We start from the raw sequence: 24,355 nt of genomic DNA, 5'->3' as shown, positions 1-24,355 counted from the left end.
TATTTTTAAAAAGAAAAAAGACCAACAAATCTCCTTCATTTACATAAATGCCAGAAATATGATTAAAGAAAAGAAAGCCTCTCTAACAAATACAGCTGGATAAACTGAATATCTATATGTAGAAGGATGAAAATAGATCCTTATGTCTCTCCATGCACAAGAATCAAGTCCAAGTGGATCAAAGACCTCACTATCAGACACCAAACTCTGAAACTGCTAGAGAAAAAGTAGGAGAGGTGGGCTGCAGAGATGGCTTTGCAGTTAAGTTGCTTGCTGGCAAAGCCAGAGGACCCAGTTTTGATAAGGGCGATGTGGTACATTTATACAATGGAGTTCTATTCAGCAGTAAATAAAAATGAAATTTGCATGGAAATGGATGGATCTGGAAAGGATTATACTGAGTGAGGTAACCCAGGCCCAGAAAATTAAATGCCACATGTGAATCATGTATATGAATCATAGCTAAAAATGTTTATATTTGTATATGAGTTGGAGTAAAAGTCAATAGCAGAGGCCACCAAGCTAGAAAGGGGCTACAAGGGAAGGAGGAGAGTCACATGTAGATGAACAGGTTACTGGGGGTGGAATGGCCTAAATGAGGTCAGGGGAAGAGATTGAGTAAAGAAAGGGTGGGAAGATGATTAATCAAAATTTAAGATGTTATGAATAAGACATTTGGAAGCCTACTTTTTTGGATAATGGCACACCCAGAAGCCATAGATTGTTAATAGAAAAATTAAAAACTTCAGTGCCAGAGATGGAATACCTTCCAGTGAGTTATTAGGCAGGAAGTTTCCTGATGCCTCCAAAACATTATAGGCCATTGCCAGAGCTCTTGGTTTCGCACAAATATTAAATGGTAGTACTTCATTGCTGAGAACGCCACATGCTTGAGCTGCAAGATCATGGAGAAATCAAGCTGGTGCTGAGGTGAAAAGCTCCTCCCTGTGGATCAACTGACAGGAAGCTGGAACAAGCTATGCTACGTGGAGACTTGTGGGAGAGGTAAGTCACCAGTAGTTTTAAACAACAGTAGACATTGCATGCCTTAAGATTGGCCAGCCAGACCAAATGAGCCCAAAGGTGCAGTACTGATGTATCTGTTATGGAGGAAACCAGCTTCTCTCTAATTGGACTGGAGGCCCACTCCGAGGGAATGCATACCTGTAACTGATAACCTAATTGAAAGCTTATGGAGGTCATGAGCCCTAGGGGAGAAATGTCTGCTGTTGTCTGGCTAAATGCGTATATTAGGCTCACCAAACTGCCATGTAAGTACTTTTCTTAATGTTCATACCCATATATTAATGCTACTTTCACTTCTGGTTAGAGAAGCTTCTTTTTTCAGATAGCAGTGACCACTGGGAAGACTCAAAATGCACCATAGTGCTGAGAAGTGACAGAGGAGTGCTCAGCACTGAAACATCTCTATCGCACCTTCCAAGGCTCAAGGCCTATTGCAGAACAGGGAACAGAAAGAATTCAAGAGCCAAAGGAAGGGTAGAACTGCTTACAATGTAATCTTTCAGACATAAAATGGCTTGGATATCCATGACCTCACAGACACTACCTACACAAGACTCTCATAATAGGAGGAAAAAAATAATGATATCAAAATAAAAGAGACACTAATTGAGAGGGGGAGGAGATACGAAGGAGGGTGGATTTCTGAGGTGATGGAGAGGGAATTATCATGGTTTATTGTCTATAATTGTGGAATATCTCCATTTAAAAGTTTTTTAAGTTTAAAATAGCCAGGCCCATGCCTTTAATCACAGAATTTTGGAGGCAGAGGTAGAAGGATTGCCATGAGTTCAAGGCCACCCTGAGACTACATAGTGAATTCCAGCACAGCCTGGGCTAGAGTGAGACCCTACCTCAAAAAAAAAGTTTAGAAAAAGTAAATCAGAGACTAGTTGATTTAAAAAAGAATGCAGGAGTGGGGCGTGGTGGAGCACGCCTTTAGTCCCAGCGTTGGGAGGCAGAGGTAAGAGGGTCAGTGTGAGTTCGAGGCCACCCTGAGACTCCATAGTGAATTCCAGGTCAGCCTGAGCTACAGTGAGACCCTACTTCAAAAAAAGAAAAAAGAATTCAGGTTTGATAGAAGAAGAATTTCACTCTAAAGGTATAAGTATTTTCAACAAACTCATAGAAGAAATTTTTCCCAGAATAGGGAAAGAGATCCAACAGTGACACAGGAGGCATTTAAAACACCAAAATGAAAAAAGCAGAAAAGCACCTCTTCATACCCTCTTAGATTTTGATGAGCCTTCCCCCACTCCACCTTTCCTTTACTCAGTCTCTTCCCTTGACCTCACTTAGGCCTTTTCACCCCGCTTAAACAATATATATATATATCACCATCCCCTTAAGTCCTTCCCTCTCCTCTCTCCCTTAAATTGACTTTCTAGATTACTAGCCTCTTCTACTGAGTTTTATTCCAACTCACATACAAGTCCACACATTTGTAGCTAGGATCCACATATGAGAGAGAACATGCAGTTCTTGGCTTTCTGAGCCTGGATTACCTCATTAAGAATAATCCTTTCTAGGTCCATCCACTACCTTGCAAATTTTATAATTTCATTTTTCTTTACCACTGAATGGAACTCCAATGTATAAATGTAAAACATCTTCATTGTCCACTCATCAGTTGAGGGACATCTAAGTTGGTTCCATTTCTTAACTATTGTGAATAGAGTGGCAATCAATATGAATGTTCAAGTACCTCTAAGGTAGTGAGAAGAGTCCTTAGGATATATGCCTAGGAGTGGTATAGCTGGGTCATATGGTAAATCTATTTTTAGCTGTCTCAGAAACCTCCAAGCTGATTTCTACAATGACTGGACCAGCTTACATTCCCACCAACAGTGTAGAAGGGTTCCTCATTTTCCGTGTCCTTGCCAGCATTTATTGTCATCTGTTTCTTGATGGTAGCCATAGTGGCAGGAGGGAAATGGAATCTCAAAGTACTTTTAACTTGCTTTTTCCTGATGGCTAAATATGTAGAATATTTTTTAGATGTTTTCATGCCATCTGTGTTTCTTCTTTTGAGAACTCTATTTAGTTCCTTAGCCCATTTTTTAATTAGGTTGTTTGATTTCTTATTATTTACTTTTTTTGAGTTCTTTGTATATCATAGATATTAATCCTCTATCAGATGTATAGCTGGCAAAGATTTTCTCCCATGCTATAGACTGCCTCTTTGCTCTATTCACAGTGTCCTTTGTTGTACAAAAGATTTGTAATTTCATGAGGTCCCAGTGGGTGATTAGTGATTTTGTTTCCTGAGCAACTGGGGTTATATTCAGAAAGTCATTGCCTATGCTAGTATGTTGAAGGGTAACCCCTACTTTAGCATCTGTCCGTTTCAGAGCTTCAGGTCTGATATTAAGTTCTTTGATAATTTTTAACTTAATTCTTGTTGCATGGAGAGAGATAAGGATCTATTTTCTTCATTCTACATATACATATCCAGTTTTCCCAGCACCATTTATTGAAGAAGCTGTCTTTTCTCCAATGAGAATTTTTGGCATTTTGTCAAAGAGCAGGTGGCTGTAGCTGCCTGGACTTACATCCAGGTTTTCTGTTCCATTGATCTACATGTCTGTTTTTGTGGCAGTACCATGTTGATTTTTGTTACTATGACCCTGTAACATAGGTTAAAGTCAGGTATGGTGATACCACCAGCCTTATTTTTGTCGCTCAAAATTGTCTTGGATAGGAAGAAAAGATCATGACATCAAAATAAAGAGACTGTGGGCTGGAGAAATGGCTTAGCGGTTAAGCGCTTGCCTGTGAAGCCTAAGGACCCCGGTTCGAGGCTCGGTTCCCCAGGTCCCATGTTAGCCAGATGCACAAGGAGGCGCACGCATCTGGAGTTCGTTTGCAGAGGCTGGAAGCCCTGGCGCGCCCATTCTCTCTCTCTCTCCCTCTATCTGTCTTTCTCTCTGTGTCTGTCACTCTCAAATAAATAAATAAATAAATAAATAAATAAATAAATAAATAAAAAGGGAATTTATTAAAAAAGAAAAAAAAATAAAGAGACTGAGAGGGGGAGGAGATATGATGGAGAGTGGAGTTTCAAAGGGGAAAGTGGGCGGGGAGGGAATTACCATGGGATATTGTTTACAATCATGGAAGTTGGCAATGAATAAAATAAATTGTTTTGGATATTCAAGGTTTTTTTGTGCTTCCAAATGAATTTTAAGATTGTGTTTTCTGTTTCTGCAAAGAATGCCATTGGAATTTTGATGGAGATTGCATTAAATGTATATATTATTTTTAGTAAGATTGACATTTTCACAATATTGATACTTCCAATCCAAGAACATGGGATGTCTTTCCATTTCCTAGTGTCTTCTGCAATTTTTTGCATCAGCGTTCTAAAGTTTTCAATGTAGAGAACCACTTCCTTGTTTAGGTTTAATCCAAAGTACCTTTTTTTATTCATATTTATTTTGGATTTTAGAGGTAGGGTCTCACTCTAGCTCAGGCTGACCTGGAATTCACTATGTAGTCTCAGGGTGGCCTCGAACTCATGGTGATCCTCCTACCTCTGCCTCCCGAGTGCTGGGATTAAAGATGTGCGCTGCCAAGCCTGGCTGGATTTTTTTTTTTTTTTCGTCTGTTGGTTTGTTTTTGTTTTTGGGTTTTGTTGCTGTTGTTGTTTGAGGCAATTGTGAATGGGAATGATTCCCTGATTTCATCCTCAGCATGTTTGTTGTTAGTATGTAGGAAGGCTACTGATTTCTGTGTGCCTACTTTGTATCCAGCTACATTGCTAAAAGTGTTTAGCAGCTCTAACAGTTTGCTGGTAGAGTCTTTTGGGTCCTTTATGTGTAGAATCATGTCATCGGCAAATAATGATAACCTGATCTCTTCCTTTCCAATTTGTATCCCATTTATGTGTGTCTCTTCACTTATTGCTATAGCTAAGACTTCCAGTACTATATTAAATAAAAGTGGGGATAGTTGACACCCTTGTTTTGTTCTTGATGTTGGTAGAAAAGTTTCAAGTTTTTCCCCATTTAGTATTGTGATAGCTATAGGTTTATCATAAATAGCCTTGATTATGTTGAGATATGTCCCATCTATTCCCAGTTTCTGTAGGACTTTTATCATAAAGGGATGTTGAATTTTGTCAAATGCATTTTCTGCATCTACTGAGATGATCATGTGATTTTTGTCATTCAATCCATTAATATAATGCATTACATTTATTGGTTTGCATATCTTGAACCATCCCTGCATCTCTGGGATAAAGCCTACTTGTATGGAGAGAATGCTTTTTTAGATATATTTTTGTATTCTGTTTACTGATATCTTGTTGAGAATTTTTGCATCTATGTTCATGAGGGAGATTGGTCTGTAATTTTCTTTGTTTGTTCTGTCTTTATCTGAGTTGGTATCAGGGTGATGCTGGCTTCATAGAAGGAGTTCAGTAGAATTCCTTCCTTTTCTGTTTTATAGAAAAGTTTGAGAAGCAGTGCTGTTAGTTCTTCCATGAATGTCTAGTAAAATTCACCAGGGAATCTAAGCCTGGACTTTTTTTAGTTGGGAGACTTTTTAAAACTGCTTAGATCTCCTTACTTGTTATAGGTCTATTTAAATGGTTTATCTCATTTTAATTTAATTTTGGTAGATCACATTAATCAAGGAAATCATCCATTTATTTCAGATTTTCAAACTTAGAGGCACATATATTCTTAAAGTATGTAGTTATGATTTTCTGAATTTCTTTGGTGTCTGTTGTACTGGTGCCTTTTTCATCTCTAAACTTCAAAATTAGTAAACCTCTTAATCTCTATCATCTAGTCCAAATATTGCTTCAATACTAGTCTCTCATACTTCCTATCTTACCTAAACCAAATCTTTATATTTTCACAAATTCCATATAACTCCCCATCCAAGTTAACAATTCCTTCTTTCTTACAGATAGCACCCCTGTTTTATTACCTTCTACCTATGTTATTATTTCTCAACCTTAGATATAATATTCATGTCCCCTGTAAATGTCATGCCTCATACAAGAAAACTCGTACATGGATAAGAACCAGATCATAATTGCTAGTGGATTTGATATGATATAGGAGTTTCTCTCCTAATGGCTCAGATAATTATCACTCTCCTGAAGAACTGCCGCCTTGCCTGTTCAGAAAATCCATGTGGAACCACAGCCTGCTATGTATGCAAGGTACAAAATCAAATGGAGAACCAAAAGCTGAGGCGCTCAGAAGCCACACCTTGTGACTAGATCTTCAAGGCTGGACTGCAGCAACTGGGGAGAAACAAATGGTATGAATCCAGAGACAATAATATTGTTGGGCTATCTTGGCCTTTTTAATAGCCAATAATATCATTTTTCTGTATATGACCTGATACCTCTCTGTGACCAGCTAAGTTATCTGTTGCTGAAAAAAAAAAAAAAAACAACTCACAGCTCTACTCCCTTCAAGTTAAACCTATCCTGTCTCTGGCATGTCCTTTATTCCCCTGATTATGATAATATTCGCCTTTTCTTTTGGTCCTTGCATACTGAGATGCCTCACTGAATTCCTCTAAGGCAGAATACATGCCTTCACTTCACAGTGAGTCACTGAATTCTTCATGGCCACTGAATATCAACCCCTGAGCAGACTGCATGGGACACCCCGAGAGATCCACTGCCCAGCAGGAAACAGTCTGAGAGAGCTCTTCACCCCTGCTCCGTCCCGTGTAGTCCTCCCCCAACTGTCCCTCTCATCTCCAGTTCCTCCCAATCTTTCTTATCCTTCCAGAGTCTAGACTGAAGAGTTAATAGCCTTCCCTGAAAACTAGAGGGAACTAAAGTGTTAATAACTAACCTTAAGATTAGAAGGCCGTAAAGAATGGAGGCATCTAGTCCTCACTAGACAATTCTGCCAAAAGCCTATTCTGAGAAAAGACACAAATTGCTTCAGCCTTCATCCTGCAGGAAGGCTGCTGCCCCTTGCTATACCTCTCAAAAAACACTCTGTTTTGGACAACCATCAAAAAGGCCCAGATAGATGGAGTTAGTATGCTGCAGGGCCCTTGAAGGTGAACTGATGGAGCCAGAAGGTCATTTATATCAATTTTATAAGAAGAAATATAAGATGCTTTTCAGTACAGGTCAGAAGCTGTAATACAAATTATGGTCTTGAAACAGTACACAAACTACAGTGTCAGTACAAAAATCTATGCAGTATGGAACATTACCAATATAAAAAGCCTTTTACGATACAGGACATAACTTGGAGTCAGGAGCTTTTACACTTTCTAACCCCAATTCCTTATCTCAATATAAAGCATGGCACTGTAAACAAATCAACTTTTCACTGCACAAACCAGAGCAGCTTCACACCCTACCATCCCAGTGCCCAGGAAGCCGAGACCACAGGATCAACTCAGCCTAGGAGTTTAAGGTTTTCCTGAACAACGTAGGAAGACATCAGCCAAAAAAAGAAAAAAAGAAAGAAAGAAAGAAAAATGGGGCTGGAGGGATGGCTTAGAAGTTAAGGTGATTGCCTGCAAAGCCAAATGACCCAGGTTTGATTTCCCAGGATCCACATAAGCCAGATGCACAAGATGGTAAAAGCATCTGGAATTTGTTTGCAGTGGCTGAAGGCCCTAGCATGCCCATTCTCTCTCTCTCTCTCTCTCTCTCTCTCTCTCTCTCTCTCTCTCCCTCCCTCCCTCTCTCTCTCTTGCTCTCACTCACTCTCACTCTATATATACGATATATATAGATATATATATATGATAAATAAAAGTTTAAAAATAAAAGATAATTGCATTTTGGCCTTTGCAATTTCTAAAAATAATAATAATAATTACCCAATTAATGTCTGTTCTGTGACACAATACTCCCTAGTACCCACGTAAAGCCAGATGCACAAAGTGGCCCATGCACCTGGAGGTTGCTCCCGAATGTAAATCTTCCTCAGCTTGGGGCAGGTCAGATTCCTCCATCTGGTTACTTTCCTCAGAAGTCTCTTCATTCACAGCTAAGGCATCCTCAGTTTCTTTTTCTTGATTGTTCCTTTCTGGGATCATTTCTCTTGACGTCACAAAAGACTCTTCCTCCTCTTCATCGTCCTCTTCATCATCTTCCATACAGTGCTGTCTGCTGCAACTACGTACTTGGTCCTTTCCCTGAGGTGATGAAACTTGTTTCTTCTGCCTCTGAAGAGCTCTCCCGAGGCGTCTGACTGGCCAGCTCTCTGACGTCGTCTTCTTTGTCTTCTTACCTCACGCCCCTCGGCTTCCACAGCATCCTCATCGGTATGTGTATTTTTACGGGGCTCAACGAGGACGCCCCCGCATCAGGTGTTGGAGAATCGCTGTGATTTTTCTCTTCATTTTGCTGTAGGCTTGACTCTTTGCTGTCTGGGCTCTCAGGCAAGCCGTTCGTGGTCAAGGGGGCTGACAAGGCAACCTTTGGTGGATGAAGTGGCCTGGGTGTTCCTGGCCCATTGATATTCGATCTGTCAGTATAGCTTGGTGAATTTCCAGGAAACAGCACTCCATTCATTTGATTTAAACCGTTGGAACTATTTTTCTCTGAAGAAGGACAAACGCAGCTAACAACCATCACATTCTTTTCTACTCTGAGAAATGTGTCTGTTCCTGTATAGTTTCTCCTCGGATCTGTTAGCAATTCACAGAGCCGTTGAACAGTAAGAGGGATGCCATTAAATCCAGTGACGATCTTCAGTTCTCTTTCTTTCATTTCATCAAAGGGAATATATTCAACATTAGGATTGGGAGGCCCTCGTGGTTCTGCTGCTGAAGTTCTAAAATCATCCATCACTTTCTCCAGTTTAAAAATGAAAGAGCCTTTAAACTGGGACCACTGAATCGTGGTTTCTCCAGTCTTGGCTACATGACAAAGACACTGATCCAGGACAGGACAAAGTTCCTTTTTCCCTCTCTTCTCAAAATCCTCCAGCGCCTCCTGCAGCCTCTCGCCGTCCATGGCTTCCCGGAGCCCTGAGCCCGCGGCTCTGCCCGGAGGCCCCGCCGCCCTCCCCGCCCCTCGCACGCGCTCCGGCCCGCCGCTACCCTGTTTTGTTTTGTTTTGGTTTGGTTTTGGTTTTGGTTTTGGTTTTGGTTTTGGTTTTGGTTTTGGTTTTGGTTTTGGTTTTTCGAGGTAGGGTTTCACTTTAGCCCAGGCTGACCTGAAATTCACTATGTAGTCTCCGGGTAGCCTTGAACTCACGGCGATCCTCCTGCCTCTGCCTCCTGAGTGCCGGGATTAAAGGCGTGCGCCACCACGCCCTGCCCAAATCTTAATTACTAACACTTTCCTGCATAATTCCTCCATTCCAGTAAAGTTTATTTATTTTCTGTCACGAGGATACACTATACATATTAAATTCCATCCATAGGCAGATGAGAAGATGACGGCTCAGTTGGCAAGGTGCTTGTCATGCAAGCATGAGAACCTGAGCTTGGATCACCAGAAACCATGCGGAAATTGAGTGTTGTGGTGCATGACTCTAATCCCTGCTCTGGGGAGGCAAAAACAGGAGGCTCCCTGAAGATTGCTGCTTAGCTAGTTCACTCCCATCAGTGAGCTTCATATTCAGAAAGAGGCTGTCTGGAAAAATAAGCAATTAAAACAATAAAAATTTTAGGGCTGGAGATACGGCTTAGTGGTTAAGGCACTTGCCTGCAAAGCCACCAAAGGACTCAGGACCCACATAAGCCAGAGGTGCAAGGTGGGACATCTGTCTGGAATTCATTTGCAGTTGCTGGAGGCCCTGATGTACCCAATCTCTCTCTCGCTCGCTCTTTCTCTCTCTCCCCCTCTATTCTCTCTCAAATAGGTAATAAATAAATAATTTTTAATTTAAAATTTTTTTAAGTTTTTAAAAGAAACAACTGAGGGAGACTCTTGGCATCAACCTGTGACCACCACCTCACACACACATGCACTCACACAACGCTGAACACACCAAGGTGACTGCAAACATGAGTTTACACAGGGACACACAAGCAAGAAGGTTGTGATATTCTCTTACCTTCCCTTCACTTCAAACTTACTGTCTTTTCAAGGCTCTCCCTGAATTCTGAATTTTCTCTCAAGTTTGTCAAGAACCACTCAAGCTTACCTGAGGACTAAACCCTCTGAAACTGCGAGCCAAAGTAAGTCTTTCGGATCTACCCAGCTAACCAGCTAAGCCAAGCTCACAGTACAACAAGGAGGGAAGCAGCCTCACACTCAATGTGGATGAGACAGGAAGCCATCCCAAAAGTACCAGGGCTGCTTTACACTGCAGCAGAACATGTCCTGTCAGGGACGTCGGCCTTCACTGTGGTGCTAAGTGCACCTTCCATGTCAAGGCAATTTGCTGAAGAAAAGAATCTCAGGAAGGGAAAGAATTCAAACCGAAATGCTAATAAAAATTAAAAAAAAAAAAAAAAAGAAGTCAAACCCTAGACCGTGAGACAAAAATACTGACTTGTTAGATTTGATCCATGTACTTCACCATACTTAAATAAGTTGTGTTTCGGGGTTGACTTTTGTCACTTTTATTTTCTTTTAAGCCATCTCTCTGGCCTCATTTTTGCTTATTTATTTATTTTTATTTTTAAGCATTTCATCTTTATTTACTTATTTCACAGAGAAAGAGAGAGAGAAAATGCCATGGCCTCCAGGCACTGCAGACAAACTCCAGACACATGCGCTCCCTTGTGCATCTGGCTAACATAGGTCCTGGGGAATCAAACCTGGGTCCTTTGGCTTTGCAGGCAAATGCCTTAACCACTAAGCCATCCCTCCAGCCCAACTTTTGTCACTTTTAATATTTTTTTAATTCATTTATTAGAGAAAGAGGGCCTCTAGCCATTGCAAACAAACTCTAGACATACATACCACCTTGTGCATCTGGCTTACATGGGTACTGGGGGATTGAACCTAGGTCCTTAGATTTTGCAGGCAAGCACCTTAACCACTAAGCCATGTCTCCCAGCCCACTTTCTTGATATTTCTTGATCCGTATTGCAATTTTGTTTTCTTCTGTCTTCCTTGGGGTCAGGGTCTCACTTCAATCTAGGCTGACCTCGAACCCACAGCAGCCCAGGAATCTCAGCCTTCCAGTCAACGGGAGTAAGGGTATGAGCCTAGCCATTTTAGGGCATTTGGCTTTTTTACTTAACCTGTTTGTTTTAACCCTCATTCATGCACAAATACTTCAGCTGGTCGTGCACACACGTGTGTGTGCGCGCGCGCGTGCACGTGCGCGTGCATGTGTGTGTGTGTTTTGTTCAGCTGGATGTTAGAATTGCTCTGCATTTTTCTCCACCCAACTTACTATTGGAATGTTGCCACAACTTAACTTACTTCCCCTCTCTTTCCAACCCCTTTTCCACACCATCTCCTCCTCTCCCCTTCTTTTTCTCCATAACTACAACCTTCCAAAGACTCAACAACTTCTAGTATCTGTGGAAACCAACAGTAACCAACTTCCCTTTCCCAGACACCAAAACCACCATTATCTTTTTTCAAAGTTAATACTAGCCCTCACACTAGTTCACCTTACACTGTCCCTTCTTCTAGGAAACCAAAAGAAATCCTTCCTTCTTTAAGTTCTTCTCTCGGGTACTTCCCAGTTGTGCAAAAGTAGCCAATTCCACTGCATTATATGGACGGTGAGTGGTCAGTATACATTCTTAAGCAGACATGTACTAGATTTCAAGTGGGTTGGTATTTAGCCAGTACATCAGGATAGCCATATTGGTTGAAAATACTGAAGTAATTCCCTATTACTACCTCTTGCTATCCCAACACCTCCACTACTATTGATCGATTGCCTTGGTAAGAGCCCCCTCACAATTTCCCAACTAAATGCCCTGCAAAGATGACCTGATTTAACCATGCGGCCAGCATCCACTGGTGAAATTATCTATTCAACCTATCTGGACCTACTCAAGTTAAGCATTTTAACATAATGTTCTAGTCCACTCTATGTCACTGTAACAAAACACGTGAAGCTGAGTACTGTGCAACAAAGTTTATTTGACTCACAATTCTGATGACTTGAGGGTCTAGCCAACATAAGCACTAGCTGTGGCCAGGGTCCCTGGTTGTATCACAGCATGATGGAGAAACAGAAAAGGGATTTCTAGTATACAGGAGAGAAAGAGCCCATGGGCCTAATCACTCTCACCAGGCCCCACCTCTTAAAGGCTCCCCCCCATCTCAGCAAAGCCATAATACTGAGGACCATGCCTCCAGTATGTAAATCTTTGGGAGACAACACGTCCAAGCCACAGCAATAATCACTTCTCCTTATGAATGAGACTTAATTACAGTTTTAAAATTGTATTTCTTCTGGTACAAAATCTCTTACAAGATGCAGCAGAAAGGGGAAATAATATTGTGTCAATCTCTAAAGGTTTGAGTATATCCATTAGGATCCAGTCTTCATGTATACCAGAAGATATGCAGTTTCCCTCCTAGAAAGAAGAGAAAATGTATTAGCATAACAAAATTAAGCCTTTGTAATGAGATGATGTATTCTTAACTCATGATAGGACAAGCATCAGCAAATTTCTAGGCTACTGGAATGAATATTCATCTATTCATCTACACATCACCTACAGTATACAATTCCTAGAAAAGACAACATAGTTACCTGGAAAAAATAATCACTAAGTTGCTATTGGTTGACATCTAAGTCGACAAATTATGGGACTATGAACCAAAAATATGAGCCTGTTTCTGCAAATAAACCTAACTGGAACACAACCAATTAAATTCACTCCCTCATGTACTGTCTATAGATTCTTTTGTGCTGTAAGGGCAGAGCTGAGTAGTCGCGACAGAGCTGTGCTCCACAACGCCAAGGTGTTTTCTCTCTGGCCCTTTATAGTGAAGGTCTGTCAGTTCTTATTCAAAATCATGGAGGAGTGAGCAACAACCAGAAATTAATGAAGGTTTGGCATCAAAAGAGATGCTTGGAAGAAACAGAGAGAAAGATGAAAAGTAGGCTGAAGGAGGATTTCAAACACCAATTACACCTACTTTTTTTGTTCGTTTTGATGTACGCAGGGGTGCAATATGTGTGTTTGCATTCATGTGTGGGTGGGTGAATGTGCAATGTCAAGTGCCTCCATCTATCACATTCCACCTTCCTCACTGAGACAGGGTCTCTTGCTGAACCTGGAACTTGCCCACTCAGCCGACTAGCTAAAGAAGATGTCCCAAGGATCCTGTCTCCGTTGCCCCAACGCTGGAATTACAGATGCTCACCACTCTGCTCAGTATCTTATCTGGATCCTTGGGAGCCACACTCAGGTCCTGATGCTTGCATAGCAAGCAGCTTACCCACCCGCCCCTCCCTGCACCTCATTTTACAATGCTCAAATAATCAAGTCTCCCTCTGCAGTCAAAACTCATCAGAAATGTTATCATCAGTGTATCCGTCTCAGCCCAGAAACTCAGTCTGGAGAACTTACAAAGCATCTCTGATCTAACTTCATGTAGTTTTTGGTTTTCTGTCCAGCTTTCAATCTGCATCTACTGGTTGCAAAAGGTATTTGTTGATTGTTACAAAATGTAAGACACTAAGCCAGACATGAAACAGAGCATATGGTCTAATGTGCAAGAAAGGTTTTTGTTTTTTTTTGTTTGTTTGTTTGTTTGTTTGTTTTGTTTTTCAAGGTAGGGTCTCACTATAGCCCAGGTAGTCTCAGGATGACCTCAAACTCACAGTGATCCTCCTACCTCTGCCTCCAGAGTGCTGGGATTAAAGGTGTGCACCACCACGCCTGGCTTAACAAGAAAGTTTTCTAAGGAAATGTTTGAGAGTATGATCCTTGCTATAAAGGAGGAATTCTGAAGATGCAATGAGAGCATATGAGAAGTCCCAGCAAATCTGCACAGGTCATTCAGTAAAGCTTTGTAGGAGAAGCTTTACTAGGAGAAGGCTGTGAGTAATGCAATGTGATACTGGGCTCTATGGCTTAATTGGTTAAAGTGACTGTCTGGTAATGCAACTTTGCCTAGATGGTCAATTAGAACAAGGCAGTGGAGACTGGAAACCACATACGCAGAGTTACAGAGGGAAATGACAGGCAGCGTTTGGACGCAGTTGTTACACAGCCCTGAGTATCAGCGGATTCTCAACAGTGAAAAAAACATGTTGTCATGGGACAGGTGCTGAAAGGTGAAGCTGAAGAGTGTGGCCCAGGGAAGTCATCAGATCTACATGACAGGTGAATCCATGAGCATTTCAAAAGCCCCAAGGTCCCAGTGTGGGGGCGTCAGCTTTCCATTACCCAATTCTTCTCTTACCAGTGACAGCTGTGATTCCCATAGGTACACTGGATATCTTCCCAGGACACCTGGAAGTACAGACACAGATGAAGTCAACACCCAGCTCACACTTTCCCGGTATCCGTACGATGCAAAGCGCCACAATCTTCCCACCTTCATTCCTCTAGACAAACCCAGCCCAGGAACTCCCAAAAGCCCGGAGCTGCTAGTCATGGAATGCGACATATAAAATTCTGTTTAAACTTGATTGTGCTTGTGCCAGGGTTCTGCACTTGATCTTAGCCAAAAGGCCGAGAAGCGATATGTGCCAGGGTTCTGAATTATCTATTTACATCTCTTCTGGCTTTACAGTAGTTTCCCATCAAGTATGAAGTTGCAGGACCCTGAGCCTAGAGCAACAGGAACGTAGAGATTGTGCTAAGTGCACGCATGTAGAGATGTAAAGCAGATGAGGCTTTCAGGCAGAAAAGACCTATGCACCTCATAAAAAGCCCTCCCCCCCCACACACACACACGTAAAGTGCAGGACTACAGTGTGTCTTGACCATGAGGGTCCAGTATCCCTAGCCCAAGAATTCATGAGAGGTAGCTAATCTAAGACAAGTAGCAATTTGGGGTGATTTTTCTCACACAACAAACGTGGGAGTCATTGAAGCAGAACCATTTTCCATCCACACGATTCCGGACATAGGCACAGTAATGACCAAAGTCAGCCATCCCCACATGAGCAATCACAGCATAGAGTTCATACTGTCCTTCAGCCTGGAAGGAGAGAAGACATACAACGGTTCACCCATCAACCTTCCTTACAGCCGCCGTCTTGAGTGATGGAACATTACTTCCTCACAGGCTTATTCCCAGTCCCACCCTAAGGTGGGCACTGCTTCTTCAAACATGCAAAGTTAGGTAGAGATGACTAAAGATACATTGTAAATGACTAGACTGCAAAGGGAGACATAAGGCTGAAATTCAGATTTCTAGTTTGGGATCAAGAAGGTGATAATAATTACAAATTCAAATATGGAACAGGGCTTTTCAGAAATGAAGATAGAGAGTTTGGGGACTATGATTCCATAAGAAAACATCCCAAAAAGTGGGGGAAATACTGATTTGTAGCTCAAGGGGAAAAAAATAGCTGAAGAGAAGATAAAACTTAAATGTCTTAAGTTTGAGGTGATTAGTGAGACCATGAAATTGAATAAAAGGGCATTCAAAATGAGCAGTGGTACTAGAACTAAAGATGCACAAATTATGAGAAACGAGTCTGATGATGAGGACAGCCTGGGTAAGCAGACTCTGGAGGGTCAATAATATCACAGGTCAGGTAGAAAAGAGGGTGGAACTACCGGACCCCTTAGAAAGTCAACCCAAGAGCATCTGTGTGAAAGAACAGTGGTAGCCTGGCATGGACACACACCTTTAATCCCAGCACTTGGGAGGCAGAGGTAGGAGGATCGCAGATTACCTTGAGTTCGAGGCCACCCTGAGACTACATAGTGAATTCCAGGTCAGCCTGAGCTAGAGCAAGACTCTACCTCAAAAAAACAAAAAAACAAAAAAAAAAAAAAAGAAAGAAAGAAAAGAAAAAGAACCATGGTGAGAGAGGAGTTGGCTGACTATGAGAAGGATCTTCATGTCAGGTACAAATGCTTGTTTGTTTTTTTTTAAAGATGCTGCACAGAGTAAGAAAATGGCACTTTCTCAAGGATTCTTGAGCCACATTATTTCAAGCTACCTTTATTCTAAACTCCTCCATCACTGGTGACATTTATCCCCTACAGTCGGTCAGACACTGCCCTAAGTGGATCTCATCAGTCGTTTTCAAGATAAAACTTCACTATGTATTTTTCTTTTTTAATCGCCTCCCATTCTCTTTGCTATAAAGGTATATCCTTCTCCCCTTGCCATTTCCACTGAACTCCTTCTCCCCAACTAGTTCTTCTATTCTGATTTCTTTTTTTTTTTTTTTTGTTCATGTGACTCTCTGAGTTTCATTAGGGTTGCCTACGTGAGGATGGGGGTAGGGGGCTATTTACCAGGACACATGCTATTTACATGACTGTACCACTGAAGAAAATATCTCTTTCTCCCTCAGAAACCATTCACTTCCGGTAACTCCTCAGGGAAGGGTAGGGGGCACATGCCCTCTTCCATCACCTGTAATGGAATGTTGATGGGCCCAATATTGTGCAGGTAATGACAGTCACTATGAGGTCATAAATGTAATCACCCTGTCATCTCCAGAAGACAGCATCCCCCTATCCTCTGGCTCTTGCATTTTCTCTTCTCCTCTCCTGCATTATTCTCTAGGCCTTGGAGTAGGCATTAAGGATGTCACATTTAGCACTGAGTACTCCACATCCACTTAAAGAACAAGTTCTTGAAGTTGTACTTGTATGTTGCACCTAACAGACTTGGGAACTGAAGCCCATTTCCCAGAGCTGTGAACTTGAAGCCATGTGACTTTCATGCCAGTGTCCCTCACTGTCATATGCAATTTTAGCCATGCTGGTGGGGGTGGAGGCCATGAGAGAGAATAGGCAGCTGCCCACATACTCAGAGCCAACCTCTCCCCACACTTAGAGAGCAGGCAGTGAGGATGCTGGAGAATCAGGTAAAAGCAACATTGTGAAGCAGGTGAGGATTCTGAATGCTAATAGATTTAATGGAGAAGGCAGCTTGCAGACTTCAAGGAGCAATAATGCTAGAATATATCCCTAGATGATGGCTCTAATTTTCATCTTCTGTAGTGGTTTGAATCACATATTCCTCTCCCTACATAAACTTGGGTGTTTGCATTTCTTAGCCCCAGATGGTGGTGATGGATGAGATGGAGCCTTGCTGCAGGAGGAGTATTCCTGGAGTGCTGATAGATGTGATGGAGCCTTGATGGAGGAGGCATGTTCCTAGAGTAGTGATGGCTGAGATGGAGCCTTGCTGGAGGAGGTATGTTCCTGGGGTGGTGATGGATGGGATGGAGCCTTGCTGGAGGAGGTGTGTTCCTGGGGTGGTGATGGATGGGATGGAGCCTTTCTGGATTCGGCATGCTCCTCGGTGGTGATGGATGGGATGGAGCCTTGCTGGAGGAGGTGTGTTCCTGGGGTGGTGATGGATGGGATGGAACCTTGCTGGAGGAGGTGTGTTCCTGGGGTGGTGATGGATGGGATGGAGCCTTGCTGGAGGAGGTGTGTTCCTGGGGTGGTGATGGATGGGATGGAGCCTTTCTGGATTCGGCATGCTCCTCGGTGGTGATGGATGGGATGGAGCCTTGCTGGAGGAGGCATGTTCCTGGGGTGGTGATGGCTGAGATGGAGCCTTGCTGGAGGAGGTGTGTTCCTGGGGTGGTGATGGATGGGATGGAGCCTTGCTGGAGGAGGCATGCTCCTGGGGTGGTGATGGATGGGATGGAGCCTTGCTGGAGGAGGTGTGTTCCTGGGGTGGTGATGGATGAGATGGAGCCTTGCTAGAGGAGGCATGCTCTTGGGGTGGTGATGGATGAGATGGAGCCTTGCTGGAGGAAGTGTGTTCCTGGGGTGGTGATGGATGAGATGGAGCCTTGCTAGAGGAGGCATGCTCTTGGGGTGGTGATGGATGGGATGGAGCCTTGCTGGAGGAGGTGTGTTCCTGGGGTGGTGATGAATGGGATGGAGCCTTGCTGGAGGAGGTGTGTTCCTGGGGTGGTGATGGATGAGATGGAGCCTTGCTGGAGGAAGTGTGTTCGTGGGGTGGTGATGGATGAGATGGAGCCTTGCTGGAGGAGGTGTGTTCCTGGGGTGGTGATGGATGGGATGGAGCCTTGCTGGAGGAAGTGTGTTCCTGGGGTGGTGATGGATGAGATGGAGCCTTGCTGGAGGAAGTGTGTTCCTGGGGTGGTGATGGATGAGATGGAGCCTTGCTGGAGGAGGTGTGTTCCTGGGGTGGTGATGGATGGGATGGAGCCTTGCTGGAGGAGGTGTGTTCCTGGAGTGGTGATGGATGGGATGGAGCCTTTCTGGATTCGGCATGCTCCTCGGTGGTGATGGATGGGATGGAGCCTTGCTGGAGGAGGTGTGTTCCTGGGGTGGTGATGGATGGGATGGAGCCTTGCTGGAGGAGGTGTGTTCCTGGGGTGGTGATGGATGTGATGGAGCCTTGCTGGAGGAGGTGTGCTCCTAGGGTGGTGATGGATGAGATGGAGCTGGAGGAGGTGTGCTCCTGGGGTGGGCTTTAACCAGCTCAGCTCACTTTGCTGCTATTTTTCCACCTGCTGTGTCAAAATATGATGTCCAGTCTCTGTCTGTGCCTCACTTTTCTTGCCATCAGGAAGCTTTTCCTGCAGATTGTAATCCAAAATAAACCCTCCCCTTCCATCCATCTGCTTTTGATCAGGTGTTTTTTTGTCCCAGCAAGAGGAAGGTACCTCCGTCTTTCCAGCATTGTCCTGTCACAATCTGTATGCTGGCATGGCTCCATCTTAGATTAAGGACTTCTAATTCCTATTCTAATTCTATTCTGTTTTCTGAGGAGAGGAGACTAAGGGCCCCTACCTGTTACTTGACTTTTAAAGGTAACTGGAAAAAAGTAATAAAACAAGAACCAAAAAAAAATGAATCCTTAATTGGCAGCAATCTTAAGTGAAAAACTGGCCTGGGGAGATGGCTAAGTCATTAAAATGCTTTCCACACAAGCATGAAGACCTAAGTTTAGATCACAAGAACCCACTTACAGGCTGGAGAGACAGTTCAGCAGTTAAGGCACTTGTCTTCAAAGCCTAAGGATTCGAGTTTTATTCCCCAGTCTTCATGTAGTGTCAGATATACAAGATGGTGCACACATGTGGACTTTTGTTTTTCAGTGGCTAGAAGCTCTGGTTTGCCCATTTCTATCTGCATTTCTCTCCCTCCCTCCCTTCCTCTCTCTCTCCCTTAAATAAATAACTTTTAAAATGCTAGCCATGACCTGCATCACAGAATAGGAGACAGCTGATTGTGGACCACATTTGAGTGACTGTGGCCCAGGAACACATCCAAGTTATCCTGAATGATCAATGTTCCACTGTAGAGAAGTAAAACAGAGTGTTATACAACACAGATATTAAAAAAATCATAAATCAAAATGCATTTAATGCACATACTGTCTGTGGCTGCAGCAACCAGTGAAGCCCCCAACATGTTCTGTTTACTAAGAGAGGAAGAACCTCATCAGTGCTAAATGTCTTAACCTCAAAAGTTCTTATGTCACCTTAGTTTTACATAAGAAAGTTACTTATAAAATGACACAAAGAAAGTTGGGCATGTAGCATTCTGGAGTCTGGGGTACTCAGATAGCGGTGAGTTCAAAGCCAGCCTGATGTACATAATGAGTTAATGAGTGCAGGCAGGAAAACCTGGGCTACAAAGTGAGAACCTGTCAAAAAAAAAAAAAAAAAAAAAAAAGCTAGACCTGGTGACATGTAATTTTAATCCCAAGCTCTGGGGGGGGGGGGGGGCGGTAGAGACCAGCAGATCCTCAGACTCACTGACTGATAACTATAGCAGAATTAGTTAGCTCTAGGTTCAGTGAGGGACCCTGTCTCAAAAAATAAAATACACAGGCATGGTGGCACATGTCTTTAATCCCAGCACTTGGAAGGTCAAGGTAAAAGGATTGCTGTGAGTTACAGACTAGTCAGAGACTACATAGTGAATTTCAGGTCAACCTGGGCTACAGCGAGACCTCAAAAAAACTGAAAACAGTTACTGAGGAAGACACCTGACATCAGACTCTGGTCACCACACACATGCACTGTGGTGGTTTGGTTCAAGTGTCCCCCATAAAGTTATGTGTTCTGAATGCTAGGTTCCCAGATGATAGAGATTTGAGAAATAGTGTCTTCTGGGGCAGTGTATTGTTGGGGGCGGGCTTATGGGTGTTATAGCCAGTTTCCCCTTGCCACTGTTTGCCACACTCCCCTGTTGCTATTGTCCACCTTATGTTGACCAGGGGTGATGTCCACCCTCTGCTCATGCCATCGTTTTCCCTACCATCATGGAGCTTCCCCCTCGAGCCCGTAAGCCAAAATAAACCTCTTTTTTTTCCCCACAAACTGCTCTTGGCTGGGTGATTTCTACCAGCAATGCGAACCTGACTGCAACAGTAAAGTGGTACCGAGGAGTGGGATTGCTGCTAGACACCTGACTGTGGTTTTGGGCTTTTGGAGCTGATTTTCAAGAATGTGTAAGGATTTGAAATCTTGGCCTAAGAGATGCCTTGAAGGGCTATAAGTACAGCTTGATGGACTATTCTGGTCAGAGTTGAAAGACCTGAATGCAGTAAGGATTATGGAATGTGAGATTTGGCTTATGAGGGTGAGAAAGAACTTTGCTTGGACTGGGCTGGAGGCAAGTTGTGTGAGAAGCTTGCTGTTATGCCCGTGTCCTGAGAAGTTGTGCAGGGTTGCTTTGCATAGAAATGAACTGGTGTGGGCAGAGGAATATGGCACAGAAAAAAATGAAATCTTTGGGCCTAAATTGCTGTCCATTCACCTGCAAATTGTTTGAGAGATTACAACCTTTGAGATTGGGCCTGCTGACCTGCACTGGGGTAACAGGAAGAATATAGACTCTTTTGAAGGGGCCTGAGCACTCAGGTAGTGTCCTTTTCTTCAAAGTCTGCTTTATTCCCCCCTGGATTAACAAATTGGTGCCCTTCCTGGTATTGTGGAATATTAGTAATGCAGGAAAGAGAGGGTCATTGAGTTTGCAACATAGTCTTGTGTTTTGGAAATGGCCATGGACAGTATGAAGCACGTTTGCTGGATGCCTGCATGAGACCCCCAGGGGGCCATGAGGATGAACTGTGGATTACAGTGGAGACCCAGTGGAGATGCCGGGACCACGAGATGGCTGCTAAGGAAAGCTGCCGGCCCCAATGAAGTTTCAGGATTCTGAGTAGCCTAGCTGGAGGGGCTAAATTGGAATACCAGAGACTTGTTGCTGGTTAGAATAATTGGACTTGGAGATTTGTCACTAACTAGAGTTGCTGGACTTGGAGCTACAGAGTTTGGTATTTGCCCTGTTTAAATCATATATTGCTTGAGTATTTCTTTGCTGTACCCAATGCCATCTTTTGTAGTATGAATGTTTATTCTGTGACATTATGGGTTTTTAAGGTTTTTTTTTTTTTTTGGTATTATGGCTCAGTTAAAAGACCTTGGTCTATAGGGATGTATGAATACCATTGGAATTAATAAAACTATGGGGACTTTTAAAGTTGGATAAATGTATTGCATTTTACATCATGTATGGTTATCAGTTTATGGGGGTCAGGGACAGAATGTGGTGGTTTGATTCAGGTGTCCCCCATAAACTTAGGTGCTCTGAATGCTAGGTTCCCAGCTGATGGAGATTTGAGAATTAATGTCTTCTGGGGCAGTGTATTGTTGGGGGTGGGCTTATGGCTATTATAGCCAGTTTCCCCTTGCCAGTGTTTGGCACACTCTCCTGTTGCTGTTGTCCACCTTATGTTGACCAGGGGTGATGTTCACCCTATGTTCATAGCATCATTTTCCCTACCATCATGGAGCTTCCACCTTGAACCTGTAAGCCAAAATAAACCTCTTTTTTTCCCCACAAGCTGCTCTTGATTGGGTGATTTCTATCAGCAATGCAAACCTGACTGCAACATGCACACAACACCCACACACATATGTGTGCACACATATGAATACATATGTACACCATACTCACATACACATGCCAAAAATATTATATATATATATATCCCAGGCTGACCTGGAATTCAGTATGTAGTCTCAGGGTGGCCTCGAACTCATGGCAATCCTCCTACCTCTGCTCCCCGAGTGCTGGGATTAAAGGCATGCACCACCACGCCCGGCAATAAATAGTAATTTTTTAAAAGAGGAAAAGCCACTGTAAACAGCAAAAGTTGATGGTGATGGTAATGGTGGGGTGAAGATCCACCACTGTTACTCAGGACCACATAGGTTTGCACATTAAAATATTGTGTTAGGAAGAAGTCTGCCTTAAATATGTACAAACTTCTACGAATCACACAAAGCGGTTGGTTTTCCACTCTTGTGTATCCCAAGTGCAGTCATCAGGGGGCCTGATTTCCCAGATGAGCCTGACAGAGGAAGCGACTTCATTAGCTGGGACAAGGTCTGTCCAGCACATGTTGCTGATCAATGCCATCTCCCAGTCTAGTGGTCAAAGACAGACTCCTTGATGTGGACTTGGTAAGGACGCGGGACTTGAGGGTGAGCGTGAGTGGATTCTGGCAGCCCGAGGGGAAGGGAAAGTTGGCCGAGATGAGTTCTGGGTGAAAGGGAAGGGCCTTACCTGGTCCCCAGAAACACCAGGGTACTGCTCAGTTGAAAGCACCTGACTGAAATCCAAGCTCTGGGGGAAGCACACTGAATGGTAAATCTTTTCTGTCCGTGAATTTCTGATGGAGAATCGCATGAGGTGGATGGTCAAAGTTGGGGGCAAATGGGTCAGCTTCAAGACCTGGAGAAACAGAACCAGTGCGGGGATGAAGTCCTCGGGCACTTCGGGTAGGCTGGTGGCTCATGACATGGGCTGTCACAGCATGATACATCTCCACACAAGGTATGAGCAGCCCCAGGCCATCAAAAAGACTGGGAAAATATGGAGGGTCCTCCAGGGAGCTGCCCAAACCTGAAAAGAAACCTACCCACCGTTCTCTAACTTGTCCCTTTGGTCCTTAAAAGTTCTGTCCCTCTCAGCAATGTAATCTGAGAAGCCACGCCGATGGCTCTGGAAACCAGAAGCCCTGGGATTCCACGAACTGGCAGGAGCCTTTGTCAGCCATTATAGGGAGCCCTTGTGGGCTGGGAAGACTGTCAGGAAGCTCCCAGGACAAGCCCAGACCCACGAAGAAGCTTGGATTTGGGGAGTACCTGTTGCCAAGGCGTCTTCTCCCCACACTTCTCACAGAAGCACGTGTCTGAGTGCCCTAACTCCCTGGGCTGGAAGAAGCAGTGCAGAGCGTCCTCCTGCCTCACCCAGGAGAAAAAGCAAAATGCACTGTTCATGCCTCCCCTCTCCAGAACCACCCTTGTCCCCTGATGGTGGGGATTCAAGCTTCATTTCACAAAGTACCCACATGTGAGAGAAGCAAAACAGAGGAGCATGTGTCAGGGGGTATAGTTAGGAAATGGGGAAGGAGGGTGGAAAGTACGCTTTTGTTTTCCAAGTCAAAGAGAAACTGAACCAGGGCATGCACATGAAACAGCAAGTTACTTTTTAAAAAAATATATTATTTATTTATTTATTTATTTATTTATTTATTTATTTATTTGACAGAGAAAGAGAGAAAGAGAGAGAGAGAGAGAATGGGCTCAGCAGGGCCTCCAGCCACTGCAAACGATTTCAGACACTTGCGCCTCTTTTTGCATCTGGCTAACTTAGATCCTGGGGAATCAAACCTGCGTCCTTTGTCTTTGCAAGCAAATGCCTTAATCACTAAGTCATCCCTCCAGCCCAGCAAGTTACTTTTTAAAGACCCACTGGTGTTTGTAAGAGCCAACTGGGGGAGGGCTGTGTGGACTGGCTGGCTCGGGGTATGCAAGTTCACCAAAAGCAACCTCTCACCAGCTTCTGCAGGGGCTTCAAGTCCGTGTCAAAAAGAGGAAGAGAGAGGGTTAGCAGATTACTGCTTCGGCTGCTCCGCAGAGTACAGCTCAGGCAGACCAGGCACTCCTCTATCTGGATTGTGAACAGGGCCTGCAGCTGCTCTGCCTGCGAGAGAAAGGAAGTCAGGGCAGGCCTGTTTCCAGACAGGCGCTCCAGAAACTGCAGCCCTGCAAGTGAATGTGTCACTAACCACCACGCCGCAGCTAAGCAGCTCAGGACTCATGCGTTCCTCACTTACAGCACACACAGTAGCCGGGTGAGCTCCATGGGCAGTGTCTGGTACCTCTGAGCTCTTCACATCATGGCTCTTACCAAGTCCACGTCTGTGATTTGATCCTTTGTTAGGTTCCAGATTGTGAGGTAGAGCTGAGCCGCGTCGTGCTGGACAAACACTAGCCAAAAAGAAGCACAGTTAGAGAGGTTACTGGAGACTTCG

General features: G+C 43.7%; 1 protein-coding gene and 2 pseudogenes across 4 annotated transcripts in view; all 3 read right to left on the bottom strand.

Moving 5' to 3' along the window:
• Positions 1 to 553: 553 nt before the first annotated feature.
• Positions 554 to 8,986, bottom strand: LOC101593854 (annotated as a pseudogene).
• A 3,016-nt stretch (positions 8,987 to 12,002) lies between these two features.
• Positions 12,003 to 24,355, bottom strand: part of Usp18 (ubiquitin specific peptidase 18) — a 31,510-nt gene continuing 19,157 nt past the window's right edge. For 3 of the 4 annotated variants that reach the window (XM_004669130.2, XM_045137611.1, XM_045137609.1), the window contains 7 exons: positions 24,232 to 24,311; positions 23,878 to 24,024; positions 23,184 to 23,279; positions 22,603 to 22,770; positions 14,915 to 15,046; positions 14,303 to 14,352; positions 12,003 to 12,462 (listed from right to left, as the gene is read on the bottom strand). In XM_004669130.2, coding sequence (XP_004669187.2) covers positions 12,417 to 12,462; positions 14,303 to 14,352; positions 14,915 to 15,046; positions 22,603 to 22,770; positions 23,184 to 23,279; positions 23,878 to 24,024; positions 24,232 to 24,311 — 719 coding nt within the window. In that variant the 3' untranslated portion in view covers positions 12,003 to 12,416. The remainder of the gene's footprint in view (positions 12,463 to 14,302; positions 14,353 to 14,914; positions 15,047 to 22,602; positions 22,771 to 23,183; positions 23,280 to 23,877; positions 24,025 to 24,231; positions 24,312 to 24,355) is intronic. The other variant, XM_045137610.1, reaches the window with a different exon arrangement.
• On the bottom strand, positions 14,496 to 14,586 carry LOC123455910 (annotated as a pseudogene).

The sequence above is a fragment of the Jaculus jaculus genome, chromosome 18 (genome assembly GCF_020740685.1).
Source record: "Jaculus jaculus isolate mJacJac1 chromosome 18, mJacJac1.mat.Y.cur, whole genome shotgun sequence".
NCBI lineage: Eukaryota > Metazoa > Chordata > Mammalia > Rodentia > Dipodidae > Jaculus > Jaculus jaculus.
The sequence above is the reverse complement of the archived record's forward strand: the minus strand, read 5'-3'. Positions and strand labels throughout refer to the sequence as shown.